At 36.4% G+C, this 18,532-nt stretch overlaps 1 protein-coding gene across 2 annotated transcripts in view; it reads left to right on the top strand.

The window, feature by feature from the left end:
- cdh23 (cadherin-related 23) overlaps positions 1–18,532 on the top strand; it is a 226,438-nt gene that overhangs the window by 112,122 nt on the left and 95,784 nt on the right. For both annotated transcript variants that reach the window (XR_008156620.1, XM_052573041.1), the window contains exons 10-11: positions 10,574–10,686; positions 16,676–16,864. Coding sequence is in view for 1 of the 2 variants with exons in the window: in XM_052573041.1 (XP_052429001.1) it covers positions 10,574–10,686; positions 16,676–16,864 (302 nt within the window). In the remaining variant the exon portion in view is untranslated. The remainder of the gene's footprint in view (positions 1–10,573; positions 10,687–16,675; positions 16,865–18,532) is intronic.

The raw sequence follows: 18,532 nt of genomic DNA, 5'->3' as shown, positions 1-18,532 counted from the left end.
GGTTAGAGAGTCAGAATCATAACCCTAAGGTTGTGGGTTCGAGTCTCATACCAGTAGCGATCGTCGGTGGGGGGAGTGAATGTACAGCGCTCTCTTCCACCTTCAATACCACGACTGAGGTGCCCTTGAGCAAGGCACCCAACCCCCAAATGTTCACCGGGTGCTGCAGCAAAAAACGGCTGCCCACTGCTCTGAGTTTGTGTGTGTGTTCACTGTTGTGTGTGTGTGTGCACTTTGAATGGGATAAATGCAGAGCACTAATTCTGAGTATAGCTCACCATATTTGGCCTCACGTCACTTTCACATCTTTTTTTTTCATTTTCATATATTATTTTATAGAAATTCAATAAAAAACTGTAATTTTATTTAACAAGGATGCTTAACATTAATCTGTTCAAAAGTGATGATAAAGGCATTTCAAATGTTACAAAATAATTCTAATTCAGATGTATTTTTTTATAGTATTTTTTTTTTTTACTAAATGCGCAATATGTATAATACACAATGAAATGCCCATTTGTTTCATGTAAAATAATGTGCTTTTTTGTCCTTTTAAATAGGTAAATAGCCTATGCAAGAGTGTCACACATGTAGCTACACAAACATACCTGTACCCCGTCACGTTTGTCAGGACTCAATTTTATCCCCTCAACAGCTTTATTCTGCCCCCTCCTCTCTACACCTTTTGCCCCCAATCCTCCATAATTACCAAGAAGGCTGTGCTCCCTTCTCCGCCTGCAGTGGCCCCACCGTCACCCTATTCTCTGGCCAACAATGGACTGGCATAGGCCCAGTACTCAGTGACTACAGACAGGCCTTGCCCGGGGTTAATCTCCTGTGCCCCAGCCTCTGTCAACATGCCCACCCTCTGCCCTCGTTTATTGCACAAACGCGTTACGCTGAGACACTATTACAGCAGACGTGCGAACATGAAGCCGTAACTGTTTGTGCCAGGGGAGATGGGAACTCTGGCACTAGTTAGCAGGTGTTTGTTTCAAATGTTCCAGGAGGAAACAATGATAGGTACGTGGCACTGTTCTTTGTCAAGCATTGGAGCTGTTGCGATGAATAGCAAAATGCAGAACCCTTACATTGAGAGGGTAGGGCTGGGATAGTCCCAGACCCCCTTAAGAACAAAAAACATTCCCATTGTTTCATTTTCAATTATTCCCCTGACATAGCATGTTTGTTTTTCATTCATCCAACTTATTATCAGTGATGTGAAATAGATTTTCTGTCAGACCATGTCAAAGCATGCTCAGGTGCGCCACACACAGCATTGTGGATCATGGGTCACCGTGAATCCTCATCTGAACATGATTGTTAATATACTTCTTATTATCTCAGTTTACCTTTGACTGCACAGTCATGTTGATAATGATATCTTGCACACCTAGATGTTAAGATACCACTTTAATGAGGCACACAAACATGGTCAACACGTTCTTACTCCCAACTCTTCATATATTGATGCTTGGTCAGGATAACTTGGTGTCAATTTTTATGCACAGGGTACCCCTTTAGCATAATTTTTTGATGTGCAGGGTCCTCTATTGCTTTAAATAAGAAACCTTTTTGCATCAATATTCCGACACGAAAGGTAGGCCTACTGCGAATTTGGAAAATTGGGAAATTGCCCACAGAAGAAGCCTTACCTTAGGTAAGTCAAACCCTACGTAGATGCTCAAATGAAAGTATAATTTATATCAAATTATTTCTGTTTTTTACAAATGCATACGAACTGTTAAAATAAGAAAAACAACTGAAAACAATGGAGGACCTTGCACGTCGAAATGTGATGCTAATGGGGTACCTTGAGCTTCAAAATGCGACACTAAAGGTGTCCTGACCAAGTGTCAGAATGTGACGAGATGGGAGTGAGAACGTGTTGACATAGTAAGATATTTAAGTGTGAAATTGTCATTTTACAATTTTATGTGTAAACTGAAAATGTGTGTTTTTGCTCCGCAGTCAAAATAGTTCCAAACAATTAACTTGTTGTGTGTCTTCTGGCAACGAATAGCAGTAGAGTTACTGAATAAATTAATGCTTTTGAACAAATCGATTGAATAAATGATTAATTGATTGACATATAGAACAGTCACTTATTTCATTCCTAAATTAATTGTTGTGTTTAATAAACAAATTGGTTCAACAACTGGAACACAATTAACACATTTGTGCAGATTCATATACCTCTTTTACTCTTTCCACGCAAAAGACAAGTAACATTGACCGATTTCCTGAAAAAATTCTTCCCTGTCAAATACCAAATTTTCGGACTCTCCGTTTTTTCAATGTTATACACCCGGGGGCGCTCTTATGCATTTTCTGAATGAGACCACAATCTCCCGATCTAAAAAACAGGCGAGGAAGAAGAAGAAACAAGAAAATGATTCAAAAACACTTCAAACGAAACTTCACAGCTCGAACTATAATGAAGCTTTCCTAGTTTTCATAGAAATATCTGTAAAATATCTATGTATAAAAATGCATATGATAAGGCAACACAGAGTGTGTGTGTGTGTGTGTGTTTTTTTGTATACTTGTGGTTGCAGTTCCTAAATTTTTTTTGTAGTTTTTGAATTAATAGGTGAATCTTGATTTGGTTGTAAAGATGTTCAGACTCAGATTTTTCACCCAAATTCTTGCTGTATTTTGTCTTTTAAACCCGCTGTTTTTATTTTGAAATCCCCTTTGAGCATATTTCCACTGACACTGAAACCCACCCCTCACTTCAACTCCTCTCCTGCTCGCTGACAGCCTAATGAAATTATTCACTAATTCACGGCATGTCCACTAATTTGTTGCCTGACTGACTTGATAGATGCGACAAAGCGTGGCTATCTGCTGCGCAGGTTCGCTAACCCATAACTGTGAGCTAATTTGCGTCGCTCTGTTAGCATGGCTAAGATCAAGGCTGGCGACGCAGCTCTTGTAGTAAATCAGTCTGAAACAGAGAGATAGCAGGTGCCGCGGTAACAGAGGCTGAGGGCAGTGGAGTCTCATTCCTCTCCTTTAATGTGAGGTTCAGCTAAGCTCAGACGTGCAGATGATGGACTGTGACTTTAATTGATTTTACAGCGCCTTCACAAACAGAAGGTAAACAAGCGCTGTCTGGGAGGAAGAGTGTCAGCACACATAGGGCTGCGACATTAGATGAGGAATATTTCTGGAAACTGCTGCTTCATAAGACAAATACTACATGGATGGAAATGTAGAAATGTAGTTCTCATCTGGATCTGTATTTGACATTGGATCAAGTGGGGGATGTTTTTTTAAATCATACATTTATTGTGTGTTTATCGTATGCCAAATTATTTACATGAAATAGGCTAAATAGAATAACTGACTATTGGTCTCTGGAATATTGATAGTTTCATGAATTAAACAATGTTTTTTATCCTTGCTGCAGGTGAAATCATATTTAATGTTGTATAGTTTTTATTAAAAACAGAGCTAATATTGATTTCATGTTGACTTGATAATTTAGCCTGGAGTTATATACAGTGCTTGTTTGAGTTACTTTCAACACCAACAAAAACAACAATAATTAAAGTTGTTTTTCACTATTTATTATAATTGTGATTAGATAATATTTTTGGGGTCAGTAAGATTTAGTGTTTTTTGGGGGGGGGGTTTTGTAGTCCCTTTAACCCTTTAAAGCCTGACACATTAAAAAAATGGCAGAAAATTATATATTTTTGGAAATTAGATGTTTATTAATCCTTGAATCAAAATCCCAAAAAAAATTTTTTGCCAACTTATTTTGTTTATGATATATTTTTTGTATCACATTTGATACATCAGGCTTTTAGGGAATGTTTTGCTTACAACAGTGTAGATTTTAGATACCAAAACATCTATTATGCCTTTAACAATTTGAAAATATAGAACATTTTAGGCAGTTTTTCTCTCTTTTTTTTTTTACATAGATCTTTTTTCCAGTCCTTTTATTTCACTTTGTGGTAGTCACGAAAGCAGTTTCTGTCTTTGTTCAGGCAAAGATGCACCTTACACTTCTTACAGTACACATGTGAGAAGTGATTGTTGGTGCAATAATTGCAACTTTCTCTATCTCTTTGGCAGTTGTGTTTACTGACTTGCCCTCTTTTTGTACGCTGTACATATTTGTTTGTTCTGCCGTTTCCTGTAGCATTTCATCAGTGACAAACTGTTTGAAATACATGTATGGAGTCCAGTTACACCTGTCTTCTGTCCCTTCCTCATCAGATGCAATGAAATCGACAGATGGAGGTTGAAATTGTTTTTATCTCCATCTGTATTCTTTCTTTTTTGCATTATCCTTCACCGACTGCCATTTGAATCTGTCCTGTGTTGTTGGGACCTCAACTTCTATGCTGCTCTGGACTACACTTTCAACTTGATAATCTTCTTCATCACTGGTGTCTGAACTTCCATTATCATGCATGGCCTGAGGAATCCATTCCTCATCATTCTCCTCCTCCTTCTCCTCCTCTTCCTCTAACTGCTCTAGGTCACTTGAATTGCCATCCATTATTATGCCGTTTACATTTTGAAGATGCTTTTTTTTTCTCTCTCTTCTTCCTCTAATCTTTTTGGCATCTAAAAATACACATAAAAATGGATGATTCCAGCATATTGATTATAATTTTAGAGGAATTGTTACTGTAAAAATAACCTAAATGTATTGTAAGATGACATTGTGGTAGGCATATTGTAGATTACATTAAAAAAATATTTGACACGACTATTCAGGGATAAAGAACCTTATACCTGCAGTTTCAAATTTAATATGTGCATTTTTAACACAATATATATTTTAATATGACATTTCAGTCATTAATTGCCATTAATTGAATCATCCCAATATTGTGTGTGTTTGCACTGTGGTAGTCATAAAGTGGATAACATTACTACAATTTGACATTACTGTTTAGACATAAAGCACCATTAATACCTGATGTATCAAATTTGATACACAATTTCCAACACGATTTACTTGTAATTTAATGATTAAATTATTAAGTAATTATGAATTATTTCAATTCAGAAAGTGTTAAATTAATTATATCAGGCGCAATCCAATATCATTTTTTACCTTAACAACTTGAAATTAGCCTTTATTTTCCTGCCGAAAGCGTCTGGCTTGATCCAATCGCAGCTGCCATTTTGAAAAGTTAAAAAATCACCCCTCTACTGCCTGCAGTACAGTGAAATTCCACAAGATGGCAGAATACACGTATCAAAATAGATACAACAGGTTTTCAAAGAAAGTATTGCTCTCACTGATTCAATATATGTCTTAGAAACTCGTGTATCAAATATGATACGTGCGGTTTTAAAGGGTTAAAGTCCCTTGTGCTTACCAAGGCTGCATTTATTTGCTAAAAAAAAAAATGGTTAAAACTGAAATTGTGAAATATTTTTATTTTAATATTTAACTTTTTTCACCGTGGTGGCAAAGTTGAATGTTTAGGAAATATACTGAGTTGGTGCTTCCGAAACATTTCTCAATAATATACATTTTTAAAATAGAATGCACCTTATGTTATGTGGTAGGGCTAGGGATGAACTCAGTTGCAGACAGGAAGTACAACACAAGATTTATTTACACGAAAAAGGGGAAAACAAAACCCACGAGGGGGAAAACAAGGACTAGGGCAGATACAAAATAACTTAACAGGACTGAGTTGACAAGATAAACAAAGACTCAAAACACGAGAACACTAACTACAAATAAACACTCACGGTTATACAAAGACTTCTTAAAGGGGTTACAAGGATACAATATCTCACGAGACTGACATGTAGAAACACATATGAGGGACAATGAACCGACAAAAGACAGAGCACACTAGGGGATCTAAATAGGAGAACTAATTAAGACACAACAGGTGGCACAGATAAGGCAATCACGACAAGACTAGGATAACAAGGGGGCGGGGCAAGGGGACGAGACAACACAAGCACATGGCCCAAAGACAAGGCCATGTGCTTGTACACAAAACACGGGTCTGTCATGATCCTGCCTCAAGACTAGAGAAAAGTCAGGACATGAAGGCAGAATCATGACACCTTATTATTTAGTTTGAAAACAGAAGTGCTGCTTAATATTTTGTGTGGAAATTATGATGAATGATATGTCTGTTGTAACATTATAAATGCTTTTCTGTCACTTTTGATCATACTTGCTAAATAAAATGATTAAATTATCAAAAACTTTTAAACAGTCTATAATATTATTATTTTAGAAGTGTTAATACTACTACTACTAATAATAATAATACATATTGCTCTTGTTCATCAAATAGTTAACAAATCATATTTAGTTAATCTAATAGACAGAAATTGAACTCCATTAAAGGGCCTAATGAAAGGGTTCCCCCAGTGCTGTAATTTAGCAGCAGCTCTCTGTGTTTGCTGTGGTGTGTTGGTGTGCTTGTCTTAAGCTCTCAGCAGGATTAGAGCGAGTGAGCTATCTGCTCTCCTGCACAGCTCCACTCACTCACACTCACCTCTTTATTCTCTCCATCAACTTCAGCTGAGCTTGATTTCTCCAACAGTGAATTCTCTCTGCTGTCACTCTGTGTGTTGATGAGATGTCAATCTCCGCGGGGGAGAGTTTTTGTTCTGTCAGGTTGAACGCAGCATCATTCTGGTCTTCTGAAGAGTCTGCTTATATCACGTTAATGTAGTCGTCTCTAAATCACAGCTCTCTTCTGCTGACTCTGTGTACAGTTACTAAATTATTAACCTGAGTTTTGTTTCCTCTAGTTGATAGGAATAGTTTATACAAGAAATATTCTGATATTATTTACTCACCCTTATGTCATTTCAGATTTTTTATTATTATTATTCATCATGTCTATCAAGCTCTAAACAAGACATAAGTCAGTAATTAAATAAATAAATAAATAAAATCCCTCTTAGATTTTATTAACATATTTAACATTAAAATGTAGCATTTCTTATGTCTTTGTTATCTAATGCTGTTAGTTTTTGCATTACAAAAAGTCATTTATTTATGTATTTAATTAATGAAATTTTCTCAAAACATCTCATAAAAAGTGTTTGGAACGGTCTTATATTAATATTGTTGACATAGTTTTTTGTAAAAGTTTTACTTTTATGTTCTATATTAATTTAACAGCGCAAAAGGTCGTGGGTTCAATTCCCAGGGAACACACACACTGGTAAAAAATATATATACAGCATCAATGCCCTGTATGTCACTTTGCATAAAAGTGTTTGCTAAATTCATAAATGTAAATAGACATAAGGTTTCATAGTTAAATCTTATTTGTGTTCTTTTTAATTATTTAGTTAAATCTTATACTTGTTCTTTTAAATATTTGTTTTAGAAATATTGCTATATTATTTATTACATGTTAGTTTTACTTTATTTAATTTTAGTTATTTAGTTGATTTAGTTATTTTATTATATTTTAATATATTTTATTTTATTGCAATAATTTTACTATGATAATAATATTTCAAATTTATTTTAATAATGAAAAGATTTTTTATTGTTATATTTAATGATAAACTGATTTTAAATAATTATATTATGAAAAAAAAAAAAAAATTGAATTCCTACAATTTTAATTTCATGCAACTTTTATTTAATTCACAGATACATAATGAGAATATATTTCAAAAATCTTTCATCATGCTAAGTTTATAATTACCGTTTCACGACCTCTGAATGAAATGAATCAGCGTCTGCACCTCACCTTCAGAAATGTATTTGCATTACCAGATAAGGTTGATTATCTTTTCAAATCAGTATGGTCTTACTCCAGTGAACGGCCGAACATGCTAATTTGAAATAATCCATCAGGTCAGCGGGGCTCTCAGCTGGACATTTGATTTCACACTGGGCAATTGGGAAAGTGAATTAAAGTGAGTGTTCTAATTGGCCGCCGATGCCCAAAGGAGCCAATATATCGACGCTAACAGACGCGCATGCATTCACTTGGTTCAAGCACTCTCAAGTCAATCTGGGTATACTCCCATTGTTTGATTTCCATTACGAAGATGGTTCAGATTGCTATTTGAATGTATAAATCACAGCTATCTCTGCAGGGCAGCTCTGAGTTGCTCATGCATGCTCAACAAGCTCTGTCTCAATCTACTGCCAGTGCTGCAGCGGTGTGGCTGTGTCCAATATAGCATAACTGAACACCCGAGAGGAGAAGAACGAGGAAGAATAAAAGTATGTCTGTATAACTATCTGGAATTGTAGACTTTCTTGACAAACCTTGTTTTTTTTATTAATAACAGTTGTATGATTTTTCTTAATGAAACTAGATTTCTACTTTCTTACATCGAATTCCAGTTGCAGTTCTGCTTCTGGTTTGGGACTTCAAATTCAAATTTAATTTGAGTTTAAATGCATGGCTTGAATTGGAAATTAAAAGGCATTTCCATTTAATTCAGTTCTGAATGGCAAACAGCTGTGATGGATGAGTAGGGAGCATAGGCGAAGTTGGGCTCTGGGGGGGGGACTACAGTGGCACCTGCAGGTTGGAAGGTTTTACCAACGCTATCTCACGGCCAATTCGTACGTATTTTACGAGGTGGCTTATTCGTACGAATTTGTATGACCTCACTCGTACGATTTTATACGATTTGTCTAAACCCCAGTGACGGTTAGGTTTAGGGGTGGGGTTAGGTGTAGGTCATTCGTACAAATTCATACGAATTGTGCAACTCATAAAAAATACGTACGATTTTGCAACAATCGTATGATTTTGTATGAGTGTGGTCATACGAATTCGTACGAATAAGCCACCTTGCGAAAAATGTACAAATTGCTGTGAGATCGGGTTGGGTTTTACATGTGAATGGGGACGTGGAGGAATGTAGGAGTGAGTAGGTAGCGAACAGAACGATGGGGGGGCTGATGATCTTTAGGAGTACATGATTGTACGTGATGAGAGCTGTACAGAGGTGAGATCTATCATAAAGTACAAAAGAAGACTGTTAGAGAAGACAGATTGTGTGTCACTCTGTGCACCATCTGCATCTGCTGGACTTAATTAGTGTGCAGTGAATATACACTGCAGCTGTGAGAGATGGACAGAGGGATGTGAAAATATAATGAAAATAATTACTGGAATATCATATAATTAAGCAAAGTATGGTGTTAATGAGATGAACAGTTTATTGAGGGAGTATGAAATGTTTTGAGTGGAAGATGAATAATAAAAGAATGGTGGATTGGATGGCGAGCTGGTCTGGTGCTCTATTATAACCCTAAAGTTTGGGCCACTTCTGCCAAGCGCTGAACTAATTACCCAAAACCAGCATGATATCTCAGGAGTAACGGATTAATTAACAGGGCCGCTCTTCCCATAGTCGGAAGATATTATTTTCCTCTATCCCCGACCAGGGAGAGGTCTAGTCCCAAACCGCACTCCTGCTCTCTGTCACACAGTACAGAAGAGGAAGGATTTTGTTTCTGTTTCTTACTCTTTGTCTGTTTCTGGTGTTTAAACAAGTATTTTGTTGAGCTAAGCATTGAAGTATAATTTAGTAACACCTTGTATAATTAAAAGTGTCTTTATGACCATAACGTTCCAGTTATATTCATCATTGTGTTGGAGCTTGTAGAAAATCTACGATTCTCCTAAAATCCTGAAGTTATGGGCAGTATGAGTGATATTTTATATCACAGCTGGAGTAATATAAATACACTAATATAAATACACACATAGTCACTCCTTTTTATTTTGTAAATGCATGTTATAAGTCTTATTCTGAACAGTTCATTATTCATGTATTTAATTGTATTATTTTTTCATATATATGAATTGTTGATATCATAATGTTCAATTAAAATGTCATAACTCAGCCTTCTCTCTGTCTTCTCTAAGCCTTTGGTAGCATACGTCTGACTTACATTATATAACCAGGGTTATGTGTGTTATTCAGAATTAAATTAAGAAAGCCTTTAAATTACAGTTTAGATTATGAGCAAAAGTGTGCATGATTGCGCTGCAAATTGGAATGCAATGAAGTAGAATTACATGGAAATTAATAGTTTTTAAAGAGTTTCATGCAACAAATTCTCTAAAAAAAAGCAAAGTCAGAAAAGCAAAGCCTTTGAAGGGGAACAAGCCTTACAGACTGAGAGATAGATCTACAATGATTCTATTAGAATTATTCCCTCTGCAAATTTGTACAATTTTTGGCATAAACTCTCATACCGTTCAGCCTTTATTTCTAGGATAGAGATAATCAGATGAATTCTTTTAAATCCTTAGCTGACGATAGGGATGTTCCCCCTGGAGCGGAGGTTAAGTGCCCTGCTCTAGGGCAGAATGGTGATTAGGGAACTCAACGACCCTCTGCTTCACCCACGCCTCTGAGGATATTGACCTAGAACCTTTGAGTTTGGGCACAGATATTTAACCACTTTACAATCAAGACCGTCCAATTATTAAAATATCTAAATTCTAAAAAGTCAAAGTGTAATGAGTGTACAGACTCTTCGGTTTAATGTGACAGTGTTCAGTGCAAACAGAACCATCTTTCAACCCTATTGACACAAAATTCATCTTCCTTTTATTATTCTGTTCATCAGGTAACACCAACAGCATGTTTGCTCTCGACTACATCAGCGGATCCCTGACAGTGAGTGGACAGTTGGACCGGGAAAACCCCTTGTACTCTTCCGGATTCACAATCACAGTAAAGGTGAGACTCAAACCTAGATGTAGTTCTCATGAGAATTCAATAAAAAAAGTGTTTTTGAGTTTTAAAAAACAGTTTCTCAAAAGGATTTGTTCAATTTAATATTTTAGCTTTTATAACAAGATTATTTGTAAAAGTGTTTTATTCTAGAATACAGTAGAATAGAATATAATAGTTTGCCTTCAGGAACTGCAGAAGCTGCATCGAAACTCTACATTTGTAATCAGTCTAATGTATGGGTGAGATGTGATGTCGAGACCAGGAGGCTTAAAAACAGGTGTGGTGGATACAGTGGTGGCTTCTGTCATTCAGTGAAGCGCTCTGTGTGTGTCAGTTCAATATTTATTGTTGTCTGTCCCAGTAAAATGTTTATATTATTTGATAGAGACTGGAGCGGGCTTCACCCTTTTTTTCTCCCTCGGTCTCTAAAAGCACTTGGGGGAAAAATTATTTTCAAGTGAGAGCACACCTATCTTCCTCCATTGAGGGTGATGAGGTCAGCAGGGGCTACTGGGTGGGAGCAGCCCCAGCCGTGGTCCGTTTCCTCATTTGGGGAGCGTCATTTCTCGTACTTCCCCAGTATATCAGGAGTCAGAGTGCCACTGCCAAGCTGAAGGCTTCTAAACCGTCATTCTCGCTGGATAGTCTTTGACTAAAACATCCTGATGCCTATCCCACTCCACCCTGAAGTTTTCCGTGAAGTTTTCCGTGGTGGTTTTCCTGAAGTTTTCCGTGGTGGCCCTAGCTGCTTACCCTCTCAGTGGTCAGTCTTTTTCGGGAGAGAATCACTAGTTACATGTTTCCTCCGTGGTTCCTCCGGCCTGGTGGAGCTTATGCTAATTGGTGGGTTAGGATGCTATTCCATAGCCTTGAGTCCTCTGATCTCTCATTTCCTTTGGGGGTCAAGGCTCACTCCTCCAGAAGTTGGCCTTCTGGACATTGCGGGATGTCAACTCTGTTTACTTTGTCAGGTACTATACCTTCATTTTGCGCCCCTCCTGGCTCCTTTTCTCTCAACTTTGCTGTGCTCTTCCACACTAGGCAGGGATTTTCAAGTCTCGTGGCATGGGCATACTCGTTCCCATAGTGTTTAGACACAAGTCCCTGAAGGGGAACGTCTTTATGTTATGCATGTAACCATCGTTCCCCAAGGGATCGAGACTCTGTGTCTCATTGCTATACTTACAGCATCCCTGCGAGCTCTTCCTTCATTCTACCAGAAGCTGCCGCTGTATCCACCCATCTTGCCCATCCATTGGACAGATTACACATGTGATTCAGATCATGGTCACACTGAAGGCTTTCCCATAACATTCCGATGCAGTGTCTCGTCCCCTCGGGGAACCATGGTTACATGTGTAACCTGGAGACGTCTGTTTTTAATATATCATTTGGAAAGATACTTTTGAGTGCTTCCTCAGTTGTTCCGAAAGAGCTGTTCGTAGATTTGTTGGGAAACTGGAAACGTTTTTTGTAAATGGATTCAGAATAGTTAAGTTCCTTAAGCTCTTAAAACCATTTATCATAAGTCTTTCAACCCTGCGAGATTCAAATCCACTAATGCATTATTAAAATCTATTCTGTATTGTGTCAAGGTCAAGACTGATTTTAAATGAGGAATGAAATCACATATAAGTAGATTTGTTCTGTTTCTAGAAATTCTTGTGTAGTAGCTCTGGTTAGTCTCTCGTCCCCTGCGCTGAACTCATTGGGATCTCTGCCAGATGCTCTATTGATTCTACAGTAAATATTTGCAGAGTGTGACTGTAATTTATCGAGCCATTTACCCACATTGAGCATATCAGGATCAGTGTGTGAAAAGGTCTCACTGACCCTGGAGCTCTCAGTACATTTTTAACTCTTATGCATAGCTATTACAAAGTAAATGTGCAAAACTCTTCTAATTACACTAAACTTGACTGGATTTTCCAGGCTTACTGTGCATGTAAAACTATAATTTGGAGTACATTAAAATACTTTCATATGCATTATACTTCAAATTTAGATATTCAATTACAAATAAATATTTTTGTGACATATATCATATCAACTCTTTTTAAACACGGTCAGATGCTCTTGTTTCCATTGAAGCTCTTTTTTTAAATGATAGAAATATATTAATCTATTATGCCTTGGACTGTTGGAATGAGTGACCATGTGACAGACAGTGTGTGAGTGATGTCATTGTTATCTTCGTGCCCTGCCGACAGTTCCAGGGCCAAAAACTGGAGGAGTGTGTGTGTGTGTGTGTCAGGGATCCTGAAATAGTCACACACACACACACACACACACACACACACCTTTGCCTCCTCCTGGGTTGTATGGCGAGAGGAGAGAAGAAAAAGAACAAAAGAGAAGAAACAGAGCACTTTAGAGCAAATTATTCCAGTGAAACACCACATGTATGATACTGAAAATCTTAAATGACTGTTATTAATATGGTACATACTACCATTCATATTTTTGGGGTTTAGGTTATCATAGTTTCAACTATTTTCAACATTGATATTAAAAATAAATATTTATTTAGCAGCAAATCAGCATATTAGAATGATTTCTGAATGATCACATGATACTGAAGACTGGAGTAATGATGCTGCAAATTCACTTTTGCCATCACCCAAATAAATTACATTTGAAAATATTCAAAAAGAAAAAGTAATTGTATTAATATTTCACAATATTTCAGTTTTTTTTTAAATAAATGCATGGTAAGAATATATATTTTTCAACATTATAAAAAAAATCTTAACAATCCCAATTTTTTTTAATAGCATTGTATGCATATGGTGACAAGAAAATGTGTGTGTACTCATTAGAATTGGTTGTTTTTCCAAAAATGCTTGTGTGTTTTTATCTTAAGCACATTATGTTTGTTGATACTTGTGATACTTGACAATTTATGACCAGCTAATCTATAAAACCAACCAATTTCAAAGCTTTCACATAGTTTCTCTCGACACTGTTTATAATGTGCTGTAATGTGTGTGTGTCTATATGAAAATACTGTTTACCAACAAACATTTGGTCGCGACATGTCTGGGTTCTTCAGACACCCCAGAAAAGAGCTGTTTTAGGTTAGCACTTTATTCAAATTGAGCTGAAAATGACCGGAAACTGCTCTGTGTGAGATTCTCATTTCAGAAGATTGGTGGCGATTTGGGTCTCTGTAGATTTCTGTCATTATTTCTCTGGGTCGGGATTTGACACACACTTGTCATCATTATCGCGTCTGGTCTGATAAGAAGTCATTGAACTGCTGCTGGTGTCTGTAAATTTGCACAAGTTGCCTATGCTTTATTTTAACTTCCAAAGTACGACCACAATGACAAATAAATGACCATATAACACCATCAGTTATGTAACAGTGCCCAGTCTCACCAGCACATAAGTACCGTATTTTCCGGACTATAAGTCACACTTTTTTTCATAGTTTGGCTGGTCCTTCGACTTATAGTCAGGTGCGACTTATTTATCAAAATTAATTTGACATGAACCGAGAGAAATGAACCAAGAGAAATGAACCAATAGAAAACATTACCGTCTACAGCCGCGAGGGGGCGCTCTATGCTGCTCAGTTCTCCTGTAGTCTACACTGAAGACAAGCGCCCTCTCGTGGCTGTAGATGGTGATGTTTTCTCTTGGTTCTAAATAAATGCAACATATAGTGCAGTGCGACTTACTATATATATGTTTTTTTCCTCATCATCACGTATTTTTGGACCGATGCGACATATACTCAGGTGCGACTTATAGTCCGAAAAATACGGTATATATAAAAAAGCCTACTTTTTGTATTCTTTTTTTTTTTTTTTTTTTTTTTTTTGTGTGTACTCAAAACTTAATATAATCTTCTGATAATTCTAGATCATAATCAAAATTTTCCAACGAATTCAAAGTGATTCATGTAGTTAGATATCAGAGCCAGTCTTGTTGACTGTTACGTTTGAATGTTCACTTATTATTGTTGCCTCTTTCTGTGCCCGTAATATTATGTATATACCCGTCCGGACAGTTATATAAATGTGTTTTGGATTCTTCTGCTAAATTTGCAGTCATAAACTGCATAGCTGTAGTCCTCTAAATTGAAATCAATGATTGCCACGAAAAGTGAAACTCAAAACAAAGCAAAGCAAGAAAAAACCTCCCAAAATATTCATAAGTTATAGATTTTCATTATCTATCTCGCTCTCCTGAGCCTCTGCTCCTACAGTATATATGTATTTTTTATTTTACCATTTTATCTTATTATTCTCTCTCTCTCCGTCTCCCTCTCTCTTATTGGTGGCATTATTGATTTTGAGTGAAAAGTAATAAAACTAATTTCTCAACTTCACAACGCTTGGATAGGCTAGAGTGCATTGGGCTGGAGGTTAGTGCATTTATTATATGGAGGGATAGAGAGGAGATGTGCAAGGGGGTGTTAAACGACACAATTCATGATTAACCTGGACCCGCAGCGTCGCCGCACCTCCATCCTCCTCTCACTCCACATCCCTCCGTCACAAAACACCATTATTCCTTGTGATTTCTCTGTGAGTCCTGCTCCATTGCTCAAAAAGGAGGAGGAGAGAGACCGAGAGGGAGGGAAGAAAGAAAGTGATTGTGAGCAATTGTTTCCTGTCAATAAGACTTGTTCATCCTAAATCTTATTGGCTGTGTCTGTCTTCCTGGCTGGCCCCGGTGTGCTCCCACTTACGGCAGACCTGTGGGATTTCTGCCAGAATCCTCCCCTCTGATTTAATAAAGAGGCAGAGCTGAACAAATTGAGGAGATTGAAGACTAAACGTTAATGCTGCTTACTGCCAGATTCCCTCTATTATCACATCCGTTCCTCTCTGGTTTCGTCTCTCTCTGTCACTTGTATGTCTCCTGTCTTTCGTTTGCTTCTCCTTTCCTTTTTTAGAGCTCCTTTTAATGTTTTCCTTACATTAGAGACATGGATGACAGTGTTGTGTGTCTGCATTTTTTTTTTTGTGGTCTTTTTGCATGTACACTATAAAATATTTTTTGAAGCAAAAAACAAATATGGAATATGTTTTTCAAGAAAATAATGTCAGTTCATCGGCTTCAAGAGTTCATGTTTAATTCAATGTGTTCCATATTTGTTAATTTGTTCATATTCATATTTGTTTGGGAAATTTTCTAGCAGTTTTCTAGCAATTTTCTAACAGTTTTTTTTTTTTTTTTTTTGTGTGTGTATGTCATTTGATTATTTTACTCAGTTGTCACCAAAACAACTCAGGAATGGTAAACCATTCCAAAGATTTATGCAGAATATTGCATCTTCTTCTGTTCATTATTAAATATTTTGATATTATATGATGCTTCATTTGTATTTTATTCTTTCTGACTGACTCACAATTTTTCAATATATACAGTACATACATGCATACATAAATACACACACACACACACACACACACACACATATAAAATGGAAAAATTGTGAGTGAGTCAAAGTCTTTGCAATGATAAAAAGTGTCTATGTTTGTTTCATGACATGAGAATAGGTCAATTATTTGATTAAATAATAAGTTGGATGAGTAATGAAGCTAAGAGTGTTTTGATGGCTGTTAATCAGTTAAGAAATGTATAACAGAGAATAAAAAAGAAAAACTCATAGTCATAATAAAATGATTTAATAAAATTTTATAACATAAATAGTGTTGAACAAATGACATTTTGGGAAAAATGCACTGCACTGTTGAAAGTTCTTATTGAAAGTATATGTATATATATATATATTATATATATCGTTTTTAAATGAAAACCTGGATCATATGTAATGTAATCATATAATCAATGTCACAGTTTCTCTGAAAATCTTCAATAGTCTTTACTCATTGTACAGGATGTCTTTGTTTCGAAATGGTTTAAAAATCTAAAATATTGTCTTTATTTCCAGGTTTACAGATTCTCTTTCCAAATGTCCTTTGCAGTCTCATTTTGCAGTCTCCTAACCGCTGTATGTGTTTGTGTCTCTCCGCAGGCCACAGAGCTGAATGACGATCGCACACCATCATCTGCCACCGTCACGACCACCTTCACCATCCTGCTGATCGATAAAAATGATAATCCGCCCAGGTTTAACAGCTCTGAATATCGCGTCCTGATTCCAGAGCTGGCGCAGGTCGGCTTTGCTTTGCCTCTGTACATACAGGTCGAAGACAAAGACGAGGTGAGACATGCACACACACCAACAATGAGCTTTTAAAAGAGAATTTTTTTCCCTCACATGATTTCCCTGACACATATTAATTATTCAGATGGGCAAGTATGCCTATAGCCTGTGAGTATGTAGACTGTTTCTTCATGAGTAAAGCTGTTTGTGGTTTCCATGAACATGACATCTTCTCCAGCAAAGACTCTTCTGATGTCAGAAACCCCTGACCGCTCTCACTGCTCTCCTTCATGGCAGTAGCTTCAGAAGGAGCTGGAATGACTCAAGCTTCAAACTGGTCACTCTTCTGACTCTGCTCTCCTAGCTGTAAAGTGCTCAAGTCAGCAGCAACACGCTCGCATAACTCCATGCTAATTCTTTCCGATCCGTAAGCAGTTTTTGACACTGCCATCCACACGTTTTGCTGGCAGAGATGGGCATTTCAGAGTCAGCACTTCGCTATTCGTCATATGTGAATAACAGGACCAGGTCAGTTGGATTGACTGGCTTCTTCACCTTGATCCTTCACCACTGGATTTTCCTAGGGCTAGGAAATTTTCAAAATGAGTTTGCTGGCGATAAATGTTGTTTTTGCTTCAGTAGTGCAGAAACAGGGCAATGGTTTGTGGGTCAATTACATGATGCTCAGGTCTGTTCATTTGTTCAAAAATACATTAACATTCAGGTCATACACACAGTCAATTGAATGATGTGCATGATTATTTTTTTATTATTATTAAAATTAATGAAATTATAATGAAGAATAAGCCTTATTATTTGAATTAATTGTGAGAATTAAAAAACAATACGAAATAGTTTAGCATGATCTCAGTTATTTCAGTTACTGTTGTTAGAATTTTATTTTGAAAATAAGCTCAGACACATACAGTACCAATGATTTGTGGGTCAGTTACATAATGACTGTGTCAAAAAATACATTAAAATTCAGGTATAGCCACTTAAAAAGATCTTCTTATGATGAGGATAGTGATATACAGTACTTGGGGTCGTAAAGTAAAACATATCACAGTTATACAACTGTACTGATACAATAAAGAAAATAAATCTTTGTTATAATAAATTCAGTTAAAGAATGAAAATGATACAAAGTTGTTTGGCATTCGTTTTCAGTTATTTTATTACTAATATGATTTTATTTGAAAAATAATGTATTATGTTGTTGTTTTTAATCATAATAAGTAATAATTAATTTTTTACTTATATAATATGCTTGGTAAATGCAATTTTAAAATATCAACTAATTGTTGCAGTCAAGTGTGTTTGTCAAAATCTGTTGTACAACAAGAATTATCAGCATTTTTAACTGGGTTTGAAGTGGTTGATTTGTGAGCAGGTATAAAAGCTGAGTTATGAGGCAGAAATATTTACTTGGGCCGTTTATTCAGTGGAAACCTATAAATGTTATTGCTTGTGAATATCAATGTCAGGATCTGAGTTTGAGTGACACATTTTGAAACCATTCTTGTGCAAATAGGGTAATACATTTTTATAGCTTTTATACTTGAAAATACACTCTAAATTCTAATTTGGATGAAACATGTTCAAATCTGCTATAAAATGTTGCTTATAAACCCAGCTTACGAACAAACACGTTCTAACATACGTCCATGGTCTCTTACATGGTGTCATGCAAAGTTTAATGTTTTTTTGAGTAGGTGAGGTACA

The sequence above is a fragment of the Carassius gibelio genome, chromosome B13, assembly GCF_023724105.1.
Source record: "Carassius gibelio isolate Cgi1373 ecotype wild population from Czech Republic chromosome B13, carGib1.2-hapl.c, whole genome shotgun sequence".
In the NCBI taxonomy this organism is placed as follows: domain Eukaryota; kingdom Metazoa; phylum Chordata; class Actinopteri; order Cypriniformes; family Cyprinidae; genus Carassius; species Carassius gibelio.
Note: the sequence above shows the minus strand (reverse complement) of the source record. Positions and strands in the feature narration are given on the sequence as shown.